The sequence below is a fragment of the Castor canadensis genome, chromosome 18 (assembly GCF_047511655.1).
Source record: "Castor canadensis chromosome 18, mCasCan1.hap1v2, whole genome shotgun sequence".
Classification (NCBI taxonomy): domain Eukaryota; kingdom Metazoa; phylum Chordata; class Mammalia; order Rodentia; family Castoridae; genus Castor; species Castor canadensis.
Genome location: NC_133403.1, coordinates 3,285,514 through 3,308,870, shown reverse-complemented (window position 1 = coordinate 3,308,870; position 23,357 = coordinate 3,285,514). Strand labels below are relative to the sequence as shown.

The following is a 23,357-nucleotide window of genomic DNA, read 5'->3' as shown; positions in this document are numbered from 1 at the left end:
TCTCCCACTTGAGCCACTCCACCAGCCCTTTTTTGTATTGAGACGGGGTCTTGTGAACTATTTGCCTGGGCTGGTTTTGAACCGTGATCCTCCTGATCTCTGCCTCCTGACTATCTGGGATTACAGGTTTGTGCAACTGGCTCCCAGTTTCAGAAAGTTTTTTTTTTGGGGGGGGTGGCTCAAATAATGTATACAGGTGTAAGTGCATGCAAAAATGATTAAAAAAAAGGTTTTCTGATGGTGATGCTGACCGCGTCTTTTTACAGCTACAAGGCAGGAATCAGGACTTCTGGGTCCTTCTGCCTCTTGGGTGAGCATCTGCCTCGTCCACACGTCCTTAACCCAGCCTAATTTTCCTAAATGGCCTATTCCATCTCAGCCACCTGATAGAGGGGGCGCCTGGGATTGAGTCCAGCTCTGCCGTGAAAGAGCTGATCCCCCACAATAATCGCATCTGTGAAATTGCAGAATTGAGGGTACATTAAGGATTTGACCTGTGCTCCACAGGGCTCCAGACTCTCACTTCCACCCACAGTGAGAAAGATAGGAGTGGAAGCCTGGAACCAGTGGCTCACGCCTGTAATCCCAGCTACTCGGGAGGCTGAGAGCTGGAGGATCTCTGTTCAAGGACAGCCCCAGAGAAACAGTTCTCAGGACCCATCTCCAAAATAACCAGAGCAGAAGGGCTGGCTCGAGTGGTAGAGTGCCTGCTTAGCAAGTGTGAGGCCAAAATAAGCAGAACAAAATGGACTGGAGCTGTGATTCAAGGGTAGATCACCTGCTTTGCAAGTGTGAAGCCCTGAGTTCAAACTCCAGTTCAAAAAACTTTTTTTAAAGATTCTATTTTTTCTACAGATTCTTCCCACCCTACCCTGCCCCCATTATTCACTCATTTTCTTCCTTTCAATCCTCTTCCCTCCTGATAACTAAGTGGCCTGTCCTGAATTTGGTCGCTTCTTTTTCTCAATATCCTCTAGTTTTTTAAAGAAAAAATGGGAAGAGGTGAATCGATGGCTTATAGAGTGACTCACTAAATTGTCATCTCAGCTCTATCCACCTGCTCCACTCCCAGGGTCCCCTTGTCTTTTGGGCTATCACACAGGGACTCGAAGACCTTCAGCCAAGACCAGCCATCAGCCCTGGGGCAGGGTGAGGCTCACAGAGGCTGGCTCAGATGAGACCTAGCACCTGGAAAGTTCCTGGACAAATCTGGAAGAAGGAGAGGCTGGGCTGCTCTGCAGGCCCCTGAAGATTCTGGCATTCCTCTCCCTAGGTACAGTACCAAGGAAAGAAAAAGAGGGGGAGAAGGGATAAAGGAGAATGATGGCATATTGTAAGAACTTTTCTAAATGTCACAATGTACTCCCAGTGCAATAATATGATAATTAAAAAAAAAGTAAGTTGGGCACTGGGGCTCACACCTGTAATCCCAGCTACTCAGGAGGCAGAGATCAGGAGGATTGCAGTTTGAAGCCAGCCCTGGGACAAATAGCTCACGAGAGCCTAACACAAAAAGGGCTGGTGGAGTGGCTCAAGACATAGAGAGTGTACTTAACAAGCATGAGGCCTTGAGTTCAAACCCCAGTACTGCCAAAAAAAAAAAAATGTAGGAAGTACACCAAAAATACTGGATGATCTAACAGAAGTGGCTGTTTTGTGGGTTTTGTGGTTGCATTGCTTTTATAATAAGACTTAAATATGTTAACTATCTCCATTCTAATCAGAAAAACAAATCAAGACACTTTGGGCTCCCACTGAAAGTAGCAGTGTCCAGTCCTCAAAGGAAGACCTTAGAAGGAGAGCATCTGCCTTCTCTCTCCCCCCAGCTTCCCGCTGGGCTCTGGTTCACCGAGACCCAGCTTATGGTAGAGCTGCCCAATGCTGCAAAAGCAGTGCTGGAGGGAGTGAGGAGGAGGACGAGGGGAGGATGGGGAGTTCCCAAGGACTGAGGATCCTTACCCATTGGCTGTGGTGACGCAGACTCCATAGGAGTCAGGACACCTGGTTTTAGTTCTCTGCCACTAACTGGCTGTGTGACCTTGGGCAAGTCAGTCTACCTCTCTGGGTCTCAGTTTCCTCATCTGTAAAATGAGGAAACTTGGTTAACTTTAAAAAAGAAATATGTCTCAGGCCCTTCCTCTGTGCATTGTCCTGATGCTGTAATACAAAAAGAAATAAGGGAGTCATTTATTCAAAAAGGACTTTGAGTGACAAATGCATTTGGTTGACATTGTGGTTAGAAATGAGTTATGTCATTGTCACCATGGAAACATTCAGCCTGATGGGGAGTAAACAAGTTATGACCAACCAAACGCTTGGTGTGGAGATAGGGGTGGGCACACTGGGGTGCAGGAAGTCACCTGTCATACTGGGGCCCACTGCAGAAGCATCAAAGCAGAAAAGAGGCCTGGACCAAATCTTGGAGGCGCCTTGGCTTCTCTCCTCAGAGTGTGCAGTCAAATCAGGCCTTAGGATGAATACCCAAGACAGAATGGCGCTCCAGGGGAACCCAAGTTCAGAGGGAAAAGGCAGGGCTGAGAAAGGGGAAAACAGGGAGACAAGTAGGTGTTGAGGTAAGCCTGGAAGGATTGAGTTTCATGAGAGCCTGCGAGAACATTCCAGAAAGCCATGCTAGTGAAAATGACCTTCACATGTAAAGGGTGAAGAGTCACCATGATGACAGCCACTGGAAATGATACTAAGCCAAACACTTGACATCCTCCACCCAGTTTTGAGACCCTGTCTCAAAAACAAATGGGCTGGGGGCATGACTCAAGTGGTAGATCACTTGTCTAGCAAGCTCAAGGCCCTGAGTTCAAATCCCAGTACTGCCAAAAAAATGGTGGACACTGGAGCTGGGGGTGTAGGTCATGGGTAGAGCATGTGTTGAGCATGTACAAGGCCCCTGGGGTCAACCCCTAGCTCCAAAAAAAGAAACAAAGAAGAAATTTGGGCCCAGAAGGGTCGATCTTGGCCGGCTTGATTCAGCCTCTTGAGATAGACCATCAGTGGGACTAGGGGATCTCTGTGACCAGGAGAAGGGATGGAGTATTAGAGGGGAAGGAATAGCTGAAGCACTGAGGGTTTGTGCTCTGCTGCCCGCTGGTCTTGGTTTATTGTCCTATGGTGGTGCAGGCTGCTTCCTTTCAGTTCTCTCTGGTCTGGCTTGTGTGGTGGGCCTGGGCATATCAGTGTGCACAATTAAGGTGGATATTTTTTCTTGTGGGAGTGGAGTTGCAATTTGTACACGCGCATACCGTCCAGGTACTGCTGGACATCTCATGGATTCCCGCCTCCAGTGCCCCAGCTTTCTCAGCTGGTCGGTCATGAACTTTTTTTTCAGGTGGTCATACAAGTGGCTCATTTTTTTCTTGGTCTTGTCCGAAGCGCTTGCCTTACAGGAAAAAAAAATACAGGTGAGGGCTGGGTAGACAGTGGCTCACACCTGTAATCCTAGAGACTCAGAAGGCAGAAAACAGGAGGATGGTGGTTCGAAGCCAGCCTGGGCAAATAGCTCACAAGACTCTAGCTCCAAAATACCCAACACAAAAAAAGACTGGTGGAGTGGCTCAAGTGGAAGAGCACCTGCCTAGCAAGTGTGAGGCCTGGGTTCAAGCCCTGAGTTCAAGTGTGAGGCCCTGACTTTCTAGTACTGAAGAAAAAAAAAAGCCTCTTCAGCAACAGAGTAATCGGGTGGGGGGGGCTGCTGATTTGGGGGTGGGAAATTGTGCCTCCTGACCCAAAATTGATTCCATAAATACATTGACTCACAGGGAGCCTCAGTTTCCCTATTTGTAAAAAGTCAGCAGTAAGCTGAATCATCACTATGGTACCTCTGACAGTCTGCAGCTTGTCACAGATTGTGACATCCCTTCTATCACAATAAATTCTAATTTAATCTATGACATCACTTCTGTCCTGCCCCTCAACAACACTGTAAGGTCTGGGGAGGCACGGCCTACGTCTTACTCATTCTGTTATTTATTGCATGAGCTAGCTGCAGGAAGGGACACTAGAAAAATCAGCCACAGGTGTTCCCAGCATGTAGGTGTTCCCAGTAGGCGAAACACGTGACCAAATATTTCTCAGCCAGGCCAAAAGTGATCTATCCCTAAAAGATGCACAGAATTTATAGAAGGCAGCTATCAAGAAAAATTGCATAAGCCAGGTGCTGGTGGCTCACACCTATAATCCTAGCTACTTGGGAGGCTGAGATCAGGAGGATCATGGTTCAAGGCCAGCCCAGGCAAATTGTTCTCAAGACCCTCATCTCCAAAATAACCAGAACAAAATGGACTGGAGGAGTGGCTCAAGTGGTAGAGCGCCTGCTTTGCAAGCTCAAAGACCTGAATTCAAACTTCAGTCCCACCAAAAGAAAAAAGAAAAACAAAGGTTGCATTGGGCTGGCTGTGTAGCTCAGTGGTAGAGGCTTGCCTAGCATGCATAGGGCCTTGGGTCCCATCCCCCCACAGAGAAGAAAGGAAGGGAAGGAGGAAGAGAAGGAGGAGCTGCCTGGAGGAGTTGTGTTAGTGTATAAACTGGGGTTAGAGGCTGAAGGAGTAGCTCAAGCAGTACAACACCTGCTTTGCAAGTGTGAAGCCCTGAGTTCAAAGCCCAGTCCCACCAAACAACAGTAACAATAAAAGTTTGGTTGGAACTTAACCTTGAAAAGTAAATCTAAAATGATAAAACGTAACGAGCTAATTTTACCAGGCACCAGTGGCTCAAGCCTGTAATCCCAGCTACTCAGGAGGCAGAGATCAGGAGGATTGTGGTTTGAAGTCAGCCCAGGCAAATAGTTCAAGAGACCTTATCTCGAAAATACCTAACGCAAAAAAGGGCTGGTGGACTGGCTCACTGTGTAGGCTCTAAGTTCAAACCCCGGTACCCACAAATAACTTAATGAAATTGAATAAACTGGGGTTGGGTTGGGAGGATGGGGAGGTTTGCAGGCATGTGAAGACTGTGGAAGGAGGCGATCTTGGGAGTCTAAACTTTAACAAGCTTTCCAGGCAATTCTGCTCAACTTGGCCCTAAATTTTAGTTACTACTTGAAGATGCAGCACAATGTTAAGCAAAGAAATCCTTCTTAAAGGCCCATCAACGTTGACAGGAGTTAAAGAGCAAGGGTAGGTGACAGAAAAAAACAAAAAGGCACTAAAAGACACAGTTCAAATCAGAGGTGTCCATCTTGTCTGAAGATAAGCTACTTGATAAAAATATAGGACCCAGAGATTCTACTTGAGTAAGTAGGGTTTGGATGGGAGCCAGAAATCTGTATTTTTGTCGTGTACCTGAGATTTTGTGACCAGTCATGGAGAAGCAAGTGGCTGTTTGCAAGTGGCTTTTTGACCTGTCAGCTGGTAATGTCACCTTGAGCATGACTCCCCTGGGCTCTCCCTCCTAAATGCTAATGGTAGCCACCTCCCTTCCACGGTGATAACTAAAAAACGCTCCCAGACATGGCCGATGTCCCCTGGGAAGCAAGACCTTCCCTGCCTGAGAGCCACGGCCACAGACTATGACACCAGCCACCAACCACTGTCTTCAGGGCATGTGCAGGGAGTCCCAACACATAAACTCTGGCTGTCTTCACTGAAATCAGTGGCTGGTCCAAGCTACCTCTTCCCCCCGACATGTAGCAGTAAGCCATGGATGAGGAGATATGCACTGGGAACCTAAAACGCAGGAAGAGCTCACAGGTCTCTAAGAAAATATTATAAATTCCCAACTTCCAGGTGACTAGCCCGTTAAGGTCAAAATAGCCCACCGAGGTCACGGGATGTCAGAGATGGTTCTGAGTCCCCTACCGCCTAAAGATTAATGAATGGGTTTATTCAAGTCCAATGTGGGTCTCTTTAATTTAACAAAACAAATACCTAGGTGTAGCTTAAGTGGTAAAGCACGTGCCTGGTAAGCTTGAGGCCCTGAGTTCAAATCCCAGGAAAGTGAAAGTGTGTTCCTTTCCTAATAAACTTTACCACCACTTTCACTACATTTCCTGTCCGGTCTGAATTCTTTTCTCTCTGGAGCAAGAATCAGACAGCTATGCTGACCCTTGGGTGATTCTCCAATGTCAACACTGAAAGGACAGAAGCACTGCCACCCTGTTCACTGAATTCCTATAAGCCAGACTCTCAGTCAACAGGTCAAATGGGAGAACCTTCCTACCCTGTGATTAACCAGACTTAGGTTGGTGACTCTGCTGTGTGACCTTAGTGAAGTTATCTGTGTCTCCCAACCTCCATTTCCTAAGGATCCTAATATACAATGGATGACAAGTGCCACTATTTAAGTGGTTCAATACCACTTTAAAAGGAAGCTTCTGGATGCCAAAGGCAGGACCCAGGCAACACAGAACTGTGCAGGTACTGTATTCCACACATCCTTGCCCACTTACGAAAGGCACAGCCACCCACCACCCACGCTCCCCACAGTGGGTATAGACGTTGGCTCTCAACCCATCCTTGGGCCACCCAGGATACCCCACACTATTTTGGCCACGGTGCCTGGAGCAGTGACTTGGCCGTGACACAATTAGAGTTTTCTCCAGGACTCATCTAACTTGAGCAACAGCAAAAACACTCTGCTTCCTTTGTGGCCTAAGCCAGGCTCTCCTGGGGGACAGGCTCCCTAGAAACAGCCAGTCAGATGCGACCAATGTTCACAGGTGAAGTGGGGGAGAGGAAAACATCCGGATGGCACAGGAGCCCCTGGCTTCTCTCATCCCAAACACTGGTGACCCCACCCTAGCCATCTCTGGTTATGTAAGCCCAGCTTCATTTTGCTAGGACTAGTTCAAGTTCAGTCTGTATAACCTTCCCTGTAACTGAAAGGGTCTTAATAGATCATGTTCTACAAATGAGAAGAGAGCTCGGGAGGAAATGGGATTCTCCCAAGGTCATACAAATTGCCCCCCCCACCTCCAAATCTACCCTATTTCCACTTCATCATGCCACAGGAAGTTGCAGAGTGAGAGAAATTCCCAGGCCCCTGCTCTGCTTCTGTTTTGTATGATTCCAGTTGCTGGTGGTGGAACTCAGGGCCTTTGTACATGCTACCACTGAGCTCTACCCCTGCCTTTTGCTTTTGGTGGCCTTGAATTGGATCTGGCACCATCTCTTAAGGCTCTTAGGCTCTTTTTGATGTCAGAATTCCAGACTTGGCCCTGGAACTTAGAGGGAAACTCAACAGGTAAGGAGGCAGCAGCTCAACTCTGGGCTGCCCACTTGCTTGGCTTGAAGAAATGCGTTTTTGGAGTCTATCCTGTTCACTCGTCCTTTCTAGTGCCTAACAGTGTCTGTCCCAAGCAGACCCTAAAAACACAGTTAATGAATTAATGAGTCAGGAGCAGTGAGGTGACTGTACTTTGGTTTTCCACTAAGCAGGTCAACTCTTTCTTGTCTATAAACAAGAGTGAAACAAGAGCCTCTGTTCTTTTTGGGGGCGCAGAACTGGGGTTTGAACTCAGGGCCTCACGCTTGCTAGGCAGGCGCTCTGCCCTGTTTTGTGTTGGGTATTTTTGAGACAGAGGTCTCACGTGTTGTCTGAGCTGGCCTTGAACTGTGATCTTCCTGATCTCTGCCTCCTCAGTAGCTAGGATTACAGGTATGAGCCACCAGACCCACCAGACCCAGTGAGCCTTGATTCCTTTCTAGAAAATGGGGATGACCCTCCCTGCCCAACAAAGGGAAAAAAAAGTGATCACATAGTGTTGATGTGGATTCAAACTCTGAATCTGAGGTTTTGTATAGGAGACAATGTGCTTTGAGAAAGAAAAATGCCACAAGAGCCAGGAGCTATGAAGTCTTTCTCCCAGGAGAAGTGTGACATGCTGAGCAAGCCACTAATCCCAAGTGTCATCTTCATCTACCTCTTCTGTAAAACTGGGGCCTGCCTTAAAGCACCTGATGGCTTACTGTGACCTCTGGGACCATAGACTCTCCACGCTTCACCCTGACCTCTGGCATTGACAATACAGTCAGTGCTGGTCCATTTTCAAGGGAAGGCATTTAACCCTAGCTGCCTGCTTTGGTATCAGCTTGCAGCTGTTGGTGGGGAAGGGGAAACTGATAAAGGAACTTAAACTGGGAGGGGCAAATCATGATAGAATGAAGAAATGGGTAAAATGTGTACTGCCAGAAAGCACGTGTCACAGGAGACCTTCCCCCACCTCACCACAAAGGGAGGTGGGTACCATTTAAAGCGTGCCTCTAAAATGTCACCAATCCCAAGAAAGGCACATTTTAAAATAACCCAATAGGAATTAGGCTACGCAGGGGGTAGGGGGGAACAGTATATAAACCCCAAAGTACTCAGCCAATGACAGACCTGCACAGTACAGAATACAATGCTTGCAATCACTTTGGGGGCCTGTGCTCATCAGGCACCCCATCTTGCAAGATTGCCATTAAAGTCTCACTTTCAGCCAGGCACTGGTGGCTCACGCCTGTAATCCTAGCTACTCAGGAGGTAGAGATCAGGAGGATCACTGTTCGAAGCCAGCCCAGGCAAATAGTTTGAGAGCCCCTATCTCGAAAAAACCCATCACTAAAAAAAGGGCTGGTACTGAGTTCAAATCCCAGTATCCCAAAGGGGAAAAAAAGTCTGGTTTTTCCTGTGCTCCACGTGTCTGAGACTATTCTCTTGAGTTTGGATAGATGAGTGTTATTTCGCACACCTAGGTATGGAGCCTGTGAAGTAAACATGGTCCCAGCCACTAACAGTCTGGAATGCAAGAGCTTGTGGTTATCTTACCTCCATCTCATAGATTCGCTGTGCACTGAAGTTGTCATGGATAATCACCCGAGATAAATGGCTCTTAGGTAAGCATTTTCTCACCGCTGCTTCACTGGAATTCATTAGGCTGGAGTGGGGAGGTAAAGGTAACACAGGTTACAGATGGCCGGGGCCTGACTCCATGGGGTGCTGGCGAAGCAGGGGCGGCCTCCCCAGGTTTCTCAGGACAACCTCAGTTTTTCCGTAATTTTCAGAGAAGCAATGGAGCAGCGTTAAGTTTCACTTTGTGGATGTGATGAGCTAAAGGGTTGTTTCTTGGATGTCAAGAGGAAAAGCCATCCTGAGAAGAGTGTAGGAAAGTTCAGAGCAGAGCAGTCCACAAGACTGTCAACAGAGGGTTGGGCTTGGTTGTACATCCTTATAATCCCAGCACTAGGGAAGCTGAGGCAGGAGGATAGAGAGTTCAAGGGCACCCTGGGCTGCACAGGGAGCCCCTGTCTCAAACAAAACAAGAAAAAAACCCAACAAAACAAGAGACCACTCTTTTTATTATTATTATTAAATCTTTCCTGTCTTGCTATTCACAGTACAGACCAGGTACAGGGTCTGGGCCAAGGTATATATGGGGTAGGTTTAATTTGCTTTCTTTTTGTTGTTGTTGTTTTTTGCAGTACTAGGATTTAACTCAGAGTCTACACCTTGAGTCACTCCATCAGCCCTTTTTTGTGATGGGTATTTTCAAGATAGGGTCTTGTAAACTATTTGCTCAGGCTGGCTTCAAACCACGATCCACCTGATCTCGGCCTCCTGAGTAGCTAGGATTACAGGCATGAGCCAGTGTCCAGCAGGAGCAGTTATCTTAATGAGAAAATGCAGGATGAGGCAGGAGGTGGGGGGGTCTTAGAGGAGACAAACAAACAATGAAAGGCAGAGGTCCCAGGGATGAATTTTTGGGAGGTCAAGGCAGAAACTCTTCCTTCACTAGAGGGTTTTTGAGAAGTGGGGGCAGATCAGAGCAGAGAACAAAGTTTGAATGGGCGCTGGCTGGTTTAGGAGGGTAATCCTAAGGGAAGAGGGCTTGGGAAAAGTTTACAGAGGTGAGGGAAGTTTGGGGTGGGCTGGGCCTTAGGAGACGCTAGAGGGTGGGAGGTAGACGATGGGATGGGGTAGGGAGAAGTGGGGAAGAATGGAGCATGGTGCTGCAGGCAAAAAAAAGGGGACAAAATGAGAAATTGATCAAAAATGGATGTTGCCAGCCACTGAGTTTTCACTTCTTGATAATTTGGTTACACCATGAAGTGGCTTTACAAATATATACCTTTAAACGGTTTTGCCCATTTAAAAACAATTGTTCATATTTTTTCTTTCTTTTTTGGGGGGAGTGTAGGATGTAGTCTCATGTAGCAGCCTGTCCTCAAACCCTCAGTTCTCCTGCCTCAGTCTCCCACGTGCTGGCACTACAAGTATGTGCCATCACGCTTTGGCCATGTTTCCTTTTCTTTTCTCTCTCTTTTTTTTCCTTTTTAAGTGGTACTGGGGATTGAACTCAGGGTGCCACATTTTCTTTCTAAAATTTGGAAAGTAAATGGTACAAGGAAACAAATTAGTAATTTTGGTAAAATAAAATACACATAATTTACATAACCATGTAAAAACATAAACATAACCACGTAAAAAACATAAACAACTTTGGGGTACCAGAGAGGGAGAAAAAGCAGGATAGAAACAGTGAACTTTTTGTGACTTTTTTTTTTAAAGTATAGCACTATATATGAATGAACCTAGAATCATATACATCAAAAAGTTAGTGCTTGTCCCTGGCCTCTCATTTTGTTGGTCTGTCTTCTCTGATTTTTCTCTAAGTGTACACTACTTCACTAATTAGAAATTTTTTTTAAAAAAGATGATTTTTAAAGGGTAAAACAAGGCAGGTACTGGAGGCTCATACCTGTAATCCTAGCTACTCAGGAGGCAGAGATCAGAAGGATCACAATTTGAAGCCAGCCTGGGCAAATAGCTGGAGAGACCCTATCTCTAAAAATCCCATCAGAAAAAAAAAGGACCGGTGGAGTGGCCCAAGGTGTAGGCCCTGAGCTCAAGGACCAGGACAGCAAAATAAATAAATAAATAAATAAAATTGAAAAGACCAGGCTCACACGTGTAATCCTAGCTACTTGGGAGGTTGAGATTGGGAGGCTCGCGGTTTAAGGCCAGCCTGAAAATATTTAAGGACACGTAAAACTCTCTTCGCCCACTTAAGTGGTGCGCTAAACTCACCAATACTGGCAAGGTTTTTTTATTTTTTAAGAAAATGATTAAAAGTCATCTTTTCAAGTAATAAATAATGGTCATTTTGAACCAAATCGCTTTCCACTTAAGTCCTCTGGGAGCCTGGAGGACGCAGGAAGGGAGGTCGAGGAATGGAAGGGGGTGGGGGAAATTGGGGTTCGTGAAAATTGGGTCAAAGGGAACTGGGCGGCTTTTCCAAGGCTGTGGGGAACGCGAAGGCTGAAAACAGGGGTGTCGGTCAGGTTAGCACTTGAGAGGACCTGGGCCTTGCCAGACTGTATGAGGTTCAGTGATCGCCCCAAAGGGCGCTGGGGGCGCGCGATGTCCAGCCTGGGGGACCAAAAGGCCAAGACTGGAGGGCTGGTAGGTGGGTTGGAGATGGCGACGGGCCTCCGCCCGCGATCTGGGACCCTGGGGTCCCCAAAGAGTTGAACTGGGAAGGAGCCAGGGCTGAATCGGGGTCTGAGAGTGGACTCTTGTGGGGGGGGGGGACAGGCAGGAACTATCGGGTCCGAGGGTTCGGGGTCCCCCACGGGTCCAGGACTCTGACAACCGCGCCGCACCTGAACAGCACCGGCGGCTTTGGGGTCCGCGGCCGCAGGAAGTAGACCTGCGGCTGGGACCCTGCGCGGACTTCTTGCTGGCTGTCCAGGGTATCGCGCCGGAAGTTCGAACCTGAGGTGGAGCCGGAAGTGATGGACGCCCTGGCCATGGTCTCAAAATCAGTAGACGAGCCTAGATCCCATTTGACTGCGGGCCTCTGTTGGGTGGCAGCGTCTGACACCCTCGACGAGTCGAAAGAAGAACCCATGATGTGTGACCTTGCGCGGACAGCGGAGTGAGACCCAGAGCAGCCTCCGGAGCGGTAGTCCGCGCGTTGCCTGGGAGACGCGTGAGAAGGGCGGGGCCAGAGGGCGGGGGCCTGGGGACCAGAGGGCGGGGCCTGAGGGTGTGCCTGGGGCGGGGCCTGAGGGCCAGAGGGCGGGGCCAGAGGGCGGGGGGGGGGGCTGGGGGCGGGGCCTGAGGGCGGGGGGGCCTGGGGGCGGGGCCTGAGGGCGTGCCTGAGGGCGGGGCCTGAGGGCGTGCCTGAGTACGGGGCCAGAGGGCGGGGCCAGAGGGCGTGCCTGAGGGCGGAGCCAGAGGGCGTGCCTGAGGGCGGGGCCTGAGGGCGGGGCCTGAGGGCGTGCCTGAGTACGGGGCCAGAGGGCGGGGCCAGAGGGCGTGCCTGAGGGCGGAGCCAGAGGGCGTGCCTGAGGGCGGGGACTGAGGGCGGGGCCTGAGGGCGTGCCTGAGTACGGGGCCAGAGGGCGGGGCCAGAGGGCGTGCCTGTGGGCGGAGCCAGAGGGCGTGCCTGAAGGCGGGGACTGAGGGCGGGGCCTTACGTGTTCGCGAGACTTGGAGGTTGCCAGAGCGGCAGGATTGTGGCTGCTCCGCCGCCGTGATGCCGCCATGGGCGTTGCGGTGGAGACGGGATGGCGTGGTCTGGCGTAAGCTGAGCCCACCTGGCTTCACCACGTGGTCTGGGGTATAACCGAGTGGGTCAGGGCGACGCGGAGATTGCTCCGAAGACTCGGGATGACCCGTTTCGTCCCCGCGAGGAGGGACCGCTGCTACGGGGCGGGCCGGTACTGTGGTCCAGGATCCTGACGGGTCGGATTTCTCTCTCTCTGGCGAGATCATCGCCTGGGGCTTCCAGGCCATCCTGCCAGAAAGAGGTAAAAGGGTGGGGTCTTGTCACCGCGTTGGAAAGCCCGTTCCAATGCCATCGTCTCCCGAAACCTGCCGGGATCACCTGGAAGTGGCGCCTGGCACCCGTCAATGCGTGGATTTACCAGAACTTAACCGTCGCCCGCGCATTCGACCCACTTCGTCCACATATTAACGGACCAGGGGCATCCGCTTTCGGACTTGCTGTGTGACCAGGACACAGCGCTTTCCTCCTCTGTGTCTCGCGTACCTGTGACTCCGGGCCGATTAGGTTGCTTTGAAGATGGAGCCAGAGGAGAGAAGCCACGAGTTTGAAAGGCGGTAAAACGGTGAGACGCCAAACTGTTTTGAGACGGGGTCTGGTTAGGCAGTTCAGATTGGCCTCCACCTCCCGATCCTCCTGATCAAACGCTCAGCCCAGCTTTAAGGTCTTAGTTGGCTTTCTTCACTTGGACTGGCAGGTATTAGGGTTGGATTTGAACTCCACACCCCGCCCTTGCTAACCATGCAGGGCCAGAACTCCGGCCCTTTTTGCATTAGTTATTTTCCAATAAGGACTTGGGTTTTTCCCAGGGCGGGCCTGGACAGAGATCTTCTATCGACTTACACCTTCTGCATAGCCGGGGGACAGGTGCCCCCACCATGCCCAGCTTGTCTGGTTAGGCTGGACTCTTGCTAACTTTTTGCCTTGGGCTGGCCTTGAACGTCAATCCTCCCAGCCTCTGCCTCCCGAGTAGCCGGAATTTCAGGTGTGAGCCGCAGTGCCTGGCCAGTGGGCTGGTGTTTTAAACTGGAGCACTGAACTATATCCCCAGCCCATGGTTTTGGTTTGTTTTTTTCTTTCTTTGCTGGGGGTCAAACCCACAAACCTAAGGCCTTTCACAAGTGATCTACCAGAGTTATATCCCAGCTCTTTATGTTGTAAAATCAGGCAACACTTTATTCTACAAATTTGAAACATTACGGTGAGACAAGCGGGGGCGGGGAGGGGGGTATGGTTTTATGGACAGGAAAGGGTTGAAGAGCAGAAGCAAATAGCAGATTGATCATTTCAAAGTTACTTTCCTTGACTGGTGGAATAGTAGAAAAATGACTGGCTAACGGTTGATTTAGATTAGCCTTTATTGTGAAACGGTTAAGACAGAGGGAACTTAATTGTATCATTTGAAACTGGTCTCTATTCTCCAATGGCCAGATAAGCAGCTTAGTTTTGTTACCAAGGGAAACCTAAATAAAACCTGTAGCTTTATCTGCTCTTAGTTGACTTAAAGATCAGTAATTGTGATCCTAGTTACTTGGGACGCTGAGTAAAATAGGAAGGATCACAATTCAACGCCAGCCTGGGCAAATAGTTCACAAGACCCCGTCTACAAAATAACCAGAGCAAAATGGACTGGAGGAGTGGCTCAAGCGGTAGAGCACCTGCTTTCCAAGTGGGAAGCCCTGAGTTCAAACCCCAGTCCCACCAAAAAAAAAAAAAAAAGCTCAATAATTGTGCAGGTCACCCCACTGGACAATACCTTATTGGTTTCCCACTGGCTTTGCTTTGGACGACACCTCTGACTGTGGCTGCGGTAACCTAGGTTACCTTTTACCAATCTGAACGTCACTTTTGCTCAAAGTGCTGACTCCATGTAGGCCTGCAGACATTTGAAACAGGATGAAAGTGGTGGCATCTGTGTCTTCCCCATTTGCTGCTTTGAGCTTGACCTTGACCTTTGGGTTGAATTCTGTTGGGCATGATTGTGAATTGGAACTGGTCTAGCAGCTTAAGCACCTGAAATCCTGCACTTTTTTCTCCACCTTCTTTCCCCTGAAGTCCCTGGGGATGTCCTTCCATTATTTGCCACACAGCAGAGTAGTCATTCAGATATGTTGGACCACTCAGCCGGGGGCGTGGCTCAGTGGTACAGTGCTTACCTAGAATGCACAAGGGCCGGGTTTGATTCCCAGTACTGCAAAATAATTAATAATAATATAAAGTGAAGAGTGAGTCTCGCTCCCACTTCTGTTGCTCAGGCTGCATGCCCGTTTCCCTCTCTACGAAAACTATAAATTATAGAAATACGTATACACGGGCTGGGGGCGTGGCTTAAGTGGGTAGAGAGCCTGCCTAGTAAGCACAAGGCCCTGAGTTCAAATCTCAGTACCTCCAAAAAGAAGTATGTACACAGATTGGCAGGCGCTGGTGGCTCACACCTGTAATCCTAGCTACTCAGGAGGCAGAGATCAGGAAGATCAAGGTTTGAAGTCAGCCTGGGCAAATAGTTTGAGAGACCCTATCTCAAAAAAACCATCACAAAAAAGGGCTGGTGGAGTGACTCAAGGTGAAGGCCCTGAGTTCAAACCCCATTACTGCAAAAAAAAAGAAAGAAAGGAAGAAATGTTGGACACCGGAGGCATGGCTCAAGCCGTAGAGCACCTGCTTTGCAAGCGGGAAGCCCTGAGTTGAAATCCTAGTGTTGCCCCCACCAAAAAAAAACCAAACAGAGACTGGAGAGAGAGACTGCAAGTGCTTTCCCACTTAGAGGGGCTGGAAGGAAGGAGAGAATTGTGAAGAGATGGGAAGAGAGAAGTGGAGAGTCAGGCAGGGCACAGCTGAGGAACACAAGTTGACCTACTCATCTCGATAATGAGGAGGGGACGGTCTAGGGAGTTTTAGTGCCAGGCTCAGGGACTTGCCTGGTGTGCTATAGGGTCACGCACCTCAGACTAACCTGAGAAGCTAAAATGCAGGCTCACTGTCCTCGCCCAAGGGTGTAACTGGTGGATTTGGGGCAGGACCTGTATAATTAGTGAGTTCCCTGAGTGATTCTGCTGAGCTAGTCAGAGAATCCCTTAGGCCCAGCCATCCAACTCCCAGAAGCCTCCTCGGGTTGGCCTGCTGGTCCCTACCATCTAAACATCTTCCTCCCTGCAGGGTTTGGTGGCCACAGCCCAGCGGAAAGGCGCGAGTCTCAGCACATCCCTAACTTCTGATCCATCGCCTTGATGACAGCACCCCCGTGTGCCTTCCCGGGTCACTTCCCGAAGCCCTCAGTCAGTGGCCTCTCCCAGGTCACCAGAAGCTTATATATCAGCAGCCGTGCAGCTGCCAACAACAGGCTCCTCCTGTCCAGCAACCGGATCACCTCAGTTATCAGTGTGTCGGAGGAGGTGGCAGACACCCATGAAGACATCCAGTACCTGCAGGTGCCTGTGGCTGACGCACCCATGGCGCAGCTATGTGACTTCTTCGACCCCATCGCTGACCACATCCATTCAGTGGAGATGACACAGGGCCGCACACTGCTGCACTGCAGTGCTGGCGTGAGCCGCTCGGCCACCCTGTGCCTTGCCTACCTCATGAAGTACCAAGGCATGTCCCTGCTGGATGCCCACACGTGGACCAAGTCATGCCGGCCCATCATCCATCCCAACAGTGGCTTTTGGGAACAGCTCATCCGGTACGAGTTCCAGCTGTTTGGCAAGTGTACTGTGCACATGGTCAGTTCCCCACTGGGAATGGTCCCTGACATCTACGAGAAGGAGGTCCGCTCCATGATTCCCCTATGAGCCCAGCCCCTCCGTTGGTGTCAGCATGCCAGATCTGCCATGGATCCTAGGTGAAGATCTAGAATTCAACATTCTACTTCTGCTGACACAGGAGCACAGCCTTTTCTAAAGGCAAGAAGAGCCCGGTGCCATGGCTCACACCTGTGTAAACCTACTCAGGAGGCAGAGATCAAGAGGATCGAGAGGTTTGAAGCCAGCCCCAGGCAAATAGTTCTCCAGACCCTTATCTCTAAAAAAAAACCCTTCACAAAAGAGGGTGGGTGGAGTGGTTTAAGGTGCAGGCCCTGAGTTCAAGTCCCAGTACCACAAAAAAAAGTAAAGAAGAAAGAATGGCTAAAGCTTTTAACCATACAGCCCACATCTTTAAAGATAAAGGTGTAAGATGGCAAAGATAAGTTTTCCACACTGTGAGTAGCAGGCCACAGCTACTGGCCAGAGGGCAGGAAGGTGGTAGCCAGAACCAAGGGCCTAGTGCAGCCCTCCCCTAGACTGACCAACCCAGGAGTGAGCCTGTCACAGTCCCACCTTGTCCCTTCAAAGCCAGAGCCCAGAGCATCCTGGCACTCAGTCAGGAGTTTCTCAGGAAGGGCCACCCTACAGGATAAGTGGCCTTCCAGAAGTGCTCCAGGAGCACCTTCACTGCTGTGGCCCAGCTTCAGTTGTCTACATTGGACTTAGGCAGGTGACAGTAGAGTTGGGCCACTGTGGTACAGGTGGAAGCCATCCCTGGTCGCCAGTTGTCTTCATGAAGTCCTTCCTTCCACTGGAGCCCAGCCTTTACTGTTTACAAAGTGCTCCTCCAAAAGTCACTGTGTATGGGGAAAACATGGTTTAAGTCCTACATGAGAAGAGGCCGAGACCTTGAAGGCTTCTTGGGTTCCCCGTGTTTAATCCAGACGTGACCTAGCAGTCCGGAAGCAAGGGCACGGTTCCGCTTATCCTAAAGGCCACTAGAGCCAATGTCGCAGTCCTGTGACTACAACGATTCAGAAGGACATATCAAAGGGACGGACTGCTGGACTCCAGAAGGAGTGACAAGGGTCACTCAAACATCGGTACGAGCATCTGGCTCAAGACCAGACGTTCCCAGAACTTTTCAGACAATGGATGAGACAAACAAAAGCACAACTGCTCAGCTTGATGGCTTGACCCAGCTGTCCATCCCGAGCCGAGAGAGGCGAAGACCCCTTCTCTCCAGGTCTCTCCGTGCCCCACTGTCACGGGGGCGGCAGGGGTGCGATGTAGGGGAGGCAGGGGTGCGATTTAGGGGAGTCAGGGGAGAAGAAGGGAAAAGCACCGTTCTAGACTAATGTCAAGAACGTTATTTGAATTTTTTTCATTTTTAAAAATTGTAAATGACCATACCATAAAAGTAACTCTTTGCGATGTACAGTTCTGTGAAGTTTGTTGTTTGTTTTCTGAGATAAGGGCTCAGTAGTCCAGGCTAGCCTGGAGTTCACTACATAGCCCAGGCTGACCTTGAACTCTCCATTCTCCTGCCTCTGACTACTGGGATTACAGGCTTGCACCACCATGCCCTGCTGATAAGACAGATGCAGTTTTACCTTCATCAGTGCCGCATCAGCTTGACTTCTGTGGCGTTAGAATTACATCCTAAAACCAGGTAGTGTGATTCCTCTCGTTTTACTTTTTTAAGTGGTTTTGGTTATTCTAGTTTCTTTGCCTTTCCAAATAAATCCTAAAATCATTTTGTCTATATCAGTAACAGCAGGAACCCTGCTGGAATTTTGTTTGGAGGCAGTAACTCAGTTAATCAGCTGGGGGAGTGCTGATGTCTTTCTCCTGTGGGAGCTTCTGGTCCGTGAACATAGTATACCTTTCACTGATGTAGGTCTTTCTTTCATTAGTGTAGCTTTCAGCATCCCAGACTGTTCATACTGACATAGCAGTATATGTATAGTACAGTTGTGTTTCTGGTGAAATAATTACCTCATTTGGGAGAGAGGATTGTAACTTTCCCCTAATTGTTCACCGTTAGTATACACAAATGCAGTCGATTGGCAATTGTGTCACCTGTGACCTTGCCGCCCTGACTTTTATAAGCACCTTTTTAGGCTCCTTGGCAAGCTACATGTAGACAATCACGTTTGCAAGTAGGGATGGTTTACTTCCTTCTAATCGAACTGCCTTTGATCTCATTTTCTTCTTGTTTTATTATGCCTTCTAGGACTTCGTGTATGATAATGAATCCGAGTGGCGATGCAGACACTCTTACCTTGCTCGTAGTCTTAGTCTGCTGGTTGCCTGAGGCCCACTCCTTGGGAGACTGAGAGCAAGAGGATCGAGGGTCAAGGCCAGCCCAGGCAAGTAGTTTGCAAGACCCCATCTCCAAAATAGCTGGAGCAAAATGGACTGAGGTGTGGTTCGAGTGGTAGAGCACCTGCTTTGCAAGCTCAAAGTTGTGAGTTCAAACCCTAGTCCTACCAAAAAGAAAAAAAGTGCAGTCTTTCATTAACTGTAGGATTTTTTGTAGATTCCCTTTATCAAGTTAAAAGAGATTAAGAAAAAGGAAAGTATTCCCTTCTGTTTTTTGGAAGACGTAGAATTGATGTATTTTTCTTCTTTTCTTTCATTCCTTCCTTCTTCCCTCCCTCCCTCCCTTCCTTCCCTCTTTCCTTCCTTTCTTCCCTCCTTCCTTCCTTCCCTCCTTCCCTTCCTTCCTCCCTTCTTCCTCTTTTCTTGCTCAGACTGGCCTCAAATCATGATCCTCCCAATATCAGCCTCCTAAGTAGGTAGGATTGCAGGAATGAGCCACCGGTGCCTGGTTCTCTGTGGTTTCTTATTAAATCCAGTCATGTTACTTCTTGTTCCCAGTAAGAAAGGCTTCATTTTCTCCAGCTCCTTTAAGAGTTTCCCCTTACGGTTTTCAGCAGTCTGGGGGTGACGTGTGGGCGTGGGTTTCTTCAGGATATCTTGTGAGGAGTTCACTGGGCGTCTTGGTTCTGTAATGTGGGAAGTGTCCAGCACATTGTATTTGTACAAATGCTGCTTTTTTGCACTTACTCTGATGCCGACAACGTGAACATTAACTTTTTGAGACCGTCCACGGATTCCTGTGACCATTGTCTTTTTCAAATATTGTTTTCTCTGCTGTTCACATTGGATATAATTCTGTTGTGATAGTCCCCCCGAGTTCCCTCTTCAAGTCGTTGATTCATCGTCACACTTACGATCGTTGGACTTAACACATTTTACCTTTATGGTGCTGTGAAAGCAGTACACTTTTAGTGGGAATTGTACTTTAAATTTTAAGTTTCCATCTTTTCCTGGGCTAGCCACATTCAGTATGGCTTTTGGGGGTGGGATTGGGGTTTGAACTCAGGGCTTTGCACTCTGCTGCTTGAGCCCCACCTCAGTCCTTTTTGCTCTTATTTTAGAGATGGGGTTTCATCAACTGTTTGCCTGTCCTGGCCTCGAACCTCGATCCTCCCAATCTCAGCCTCCCAAGTAGCTAGGATTACAGACATGAGCCACTATGCCCAGCTGGTATGTTTTGTGGTTTTGTTTTCTATTTTTTTTCCTCCTAAAGCATTTTTGCTCGCATACACCAGTTGTAACGGGGGATTCGCTGTGACATTTTGAATGTTCTCACATTGTCCATGGGTTAAGTTCTCCCTCATCACCTCCCTCTGCTAGTTCGTGTAAGTATATAAAGTGCATCGTCCACATTCACCCACCCTCCTTTACCCCTCCATCCTCCCTCCCCCTCCCAACCCCCAGGACCTATTTTACCATCCTGACCTCCATTTTTAATTCCACAGTCAGTGTTCACTGGGGTTTCCCATGTATCCGAGCTGTGAATATTCTTTACTTCCTTCCCACACCCTATTCAGTTTTCATTACATGTCCTGTGTCACCTACCCGCACAGGTGCCATGTTTTGCTGTATTGTTGACTGTCACTCTTTCCCTTTCCCTGCTCCCGAGTTCCATGGCGTGGTTCCACTGTTACAGACATGTCCTCTAATAAATGTGTGTGTGATCAGTGTGGTTCTGTGTATGTTTATCTTTTGGGTCTTTCACATTTGGAAGAAAACATGCTACCTTTGTCCTGAACCTGGTTTACTTCACCTAAGATGATGTTCTCCAGTTCCATCCATTTACTTGTCAACAAAACAGCTCTTCTTCATGGCTGAGTAATACTCAATTGTGTATCTATACTGCATCGCTTTTCTTTTTACTTCCTTTGGTGGTGCTGGGATTTGAACTCAGGGCCTCAGATTTGCTAGGCACGTGCTCTACTGCTTGAACCATTTATCAGTTCTGTTTTGTGATGGGTATTTTTCAAGATAAGTTCTCACAAACTATTTGCCCAGACTGGCCTCGAACTGCATCTTCCTTATCTCTGCCTCCTGAGGAGCTGGGATTACAGGCGTGAGCCACACTTCCTTGATCCGTTCATCAGCTCTAGAGCAGCTGGGCTGGGTCCATAGCCCGGCTGTTGTGGACAGAGCTGCAGTAAACATGGGTGTGCGTCTCCATTACATCCTGGTTTATATTCCTTTGGAAATATGGCCTGGAGTGGTATCGCTGGATATGGTAGGTCTATTTTTAGTTTTATGAGGATCTCCAGGTGTGACACTTGTGACACTGTGTAGGACCAGTCAGTCATGTGATCACGAGGCTGATGACCCGGGCCCCACAGTGTGCTCTGTGACTAAGCAGTGACGTTTGCTGGTGTATTCAGTGCCCTTTTCAACGCACAATGGTTGAAAAGGGGCCAAGGTCAGACGGATGCACGCACTGAGAAGCTCGCTCTTGAGTCTCAAGCTCCCTCCTCCTCAGCCTCCCCCACGCGCTCCATTTTCAAGACCCCCTGCCTGGTCCCCAACTACAAGGCAGGGCCTTTATCTCTGTGGTCCGCCATGTACCTTCTGTGAGTGGGTCTGCCCTGGAGCCCGGTCCAGAAAGGAGACCGAGGAAAGACAGGGAGGGTCCCTTAACCAGTTTTCAGACCACAGTCCTGTGTTCCAAACAAGGGGTCCCCTCTGTTGCAGGTCCTTTCCTGACCACTACCTGCTACCAGTGCCCAGTTTCAACTGGACTGTGGGACTTGCCCAGGACAGGGCCACAGTTAAATGAAAGTGAGGACTTTCTGTCTTCTGGAGTCCCCTTGTGCTGCTCCGACCAGGTCGGGCTGCTCTCGTAGCTTTCTCTGTGTGTCCAGTGAACAGTTTAGGATCCCCACCTGTTTTTTGCAGTACTGGGATTTGAACTCAGGACCTTCACCTTAAGCCACTCCACCAGCCCTTTTTTGTGATGGATTTCTTTGAGATAGGGTCTCATGAGCTATTCCACCAAGATCCTCCTGCTGTCTGCCTCCCGAGGAGGTACGACTACAGGCGTGCACCACCGGCACCCGGCTTTCACACTGCTTTTAAGATGAGGCTGGGAGAGAGAGACCAGAGTCAAAAATAAAACAAGAGCCTGGTGCCCGTGGTTTACACCTATAATCCTAGCTATGTGGGAAGCTGAGACTGGGAGGTGCATGGTTCGAGGCCAGCCTGAGCAGATAGTTGGCAAGACCCATCTTGAAAATAGCCCACACAGAAAAAAAAGGTCGGGCAGAGTGGCTCAAGTGGTAGAGCGCCTGCCTAGCAAGTGTGAGGCTCTGAGTTCAAATCCCAGTACTGCAAAAAAAAAAAGGAAAATCTGTCTCTTTCCAAATAAATAACATCAGTTAAATTTAGTTGAAAAGTTTCTGTTACTTTCCCTGAATGACCTCTTTAGGCATGGTCGTCTCATTACAAATGCCAGGGCAGGTCTCGACCTCGAAGCACACGCTTTGCTGTCTCTTAGTTCCCTTACTGCTGCTGCAACACGACGCCTGAGTCTGGATGCTTTGCAAAGAAAAGAGGCATGGCTAGCTCACGCTTCGGTGCTACGAGACCAGGACTGGGCAGCCCCACCTGGTGGGCCTCTCGGAAAAGCAGCCATCGCTTGGTGTGGATGAGGTCACTTGGTGTGCGTGTCGTCCCGTGGCGACAATGCACACAGGCCATCACATGGTGAGACGGAGCACGAGAAGAGTTAGCCTAGCTTTTTCTCTTCCTTTGATAAAAGGTCTCACTGTGGAGCCCAGGCTGGCCCAGTGCTTGGATTACAGGCATCGACCACCATGCCCAGCTCAGCTTGATTCTCTTCTAACAACTCACTGTCAAAGGAACTAATCTACCTGACGACCTAAACAGTCCAGGAGGCAAACATGGCTCTCTTCCTGAGGGTGGTCACCACCCAAACACCTGCCTTAGTTCCCTTGTCTTCAAGACCCCACTAGTGCGCTGTCACTGGGGACCCAGCTTCCTGCACGTGAACTTTTGGGGAAGAAACACCACCCAAACCTGGGACATTAACCCCAAAAGCCCCAAGAATCCACCCCCTCTCCCTGTGTCACCTGGGAAGCGCCTGGGATGAGAACAGAGAGAGGGGGGTTCTCTGACTTCCACCAGCTCTGTGACCTCGGCACCCCTGGAACGTTCTGGAATTCTACCTTCTCTGGCAAAGGAGACTCGGTGTCACTTGGTGACCATATGCAGGACTCCAATTCCAGGAAACAGTTGACCAAGGGCCCCCTCTGTGACCCCATGAAATCCTTCACCCTGGATCTGCTGAGACCAGAAATCCTGACTCAGGCTCGGTCCTGAGATGGGAGTCCATTGGTTCAAGACCTCCTGACGACCCTTGCTGAACCTTCCTTGGTGGGGTGACTGAGGAAGGCTTCTGCCCAGCCTTGCTCCCTCTCCCACCTGTTACCCTTACAAAATCCTCACCTTCAAACCCCATCTTTTTGGGGGTGGGATTTGAACTCAGGGCTTCACCCTCTACCACTTGAGCCACACCTCCAATCCATTTTGCTCTGGTTATTTTGGAGATGAGGTTTTGTGAACTATTTGCCCAGGCTGGCCTCGAACCACGATCCTCCAGCTCTCGGCCTCCTGAATAGCTGGATTACAGGCGTGAGGCACCGGTGCTGGACTGGAACCCCATCTGGGTGTCTGCTTCTCAGAGGACCCAGCGTAACTCATCAGCCTGGAACCCCAGGCTGGGC

General features: G+C 49.4%; 2 protein-coding genes across 3 annotated transcripts; one reads left to right on the top strand and one right to left on the bottom strand.

Annotated features, from left to right (window-relative positions):
• Window positions 1-1,954: 1,954 nt before the first annotated feature.
• Window positions 1,955-12,502, bottom strand: C18H5orf52 (chromosome 18 C5orf52 homolog). The gene is given in 5 exon segments (XM_074061006.1): window positions 1,955-3,279; window positions 3,281-3,394; window positions 8,758-8,866; window positions 11,592-11,950; window positions 12,411-12,502. Coding segments are annotated over 5 exon segments (729 nt in total). The 5' UTR covers window positions 12,480-12,502; the 3' UTR covers window positions 1,955-3,201.
• Window positions 12,503-12,924: 422 nt separating this feature from the next.
• Dusp18 (dual specificity phosphatase 18) lies at window positions 12,925-20,758 on the top strand. Of its 2 annotated transcripts, XR_012443523.1 has the most exons (4): window positions 12,925-13,064; window positions 15,656-17,488; window positions 17,812-17,914; window positions 18,479-20,758. XR_012443523.1 is itself a non-coding variant. In XM_020179994.2 (2 exons), exon 2 carries the CDS (start codon window positions 15,727-15,729, stop codon window positions 16,288-16,290), a length of 564 nt encoding a protein of 187 aa, XP_020035583.2. In that variant the 5' UTR covers window positions 12,925-13,064; window positions 15,656-15,726; the 3' UTR covers window positions 16,291-17,534. The 2 variants fall into 2 exon arrangements, 1 of the variants encoding a protein (XP_020035583.2); XM_020179994.2 differs by lacking the exons at window positions 17,812-17,914; window positions 18,479-20,758 and having other exon boundaries at window positions 15,656-17,534.
• The last annotated feature ends 2,599 nt before the right edge of the window (window positions 20,759-23,357 follow it).

What these genes read in the sequence shown, in the direction of transcription:
- Dusp18 (XM_020179994.2), top strand. Translation starts at nt 15,727, where the DNA reads ATGACAGCACCCCCGTGTGCCTTCCCGGGTCACTTCCCGAAGCCCTCA.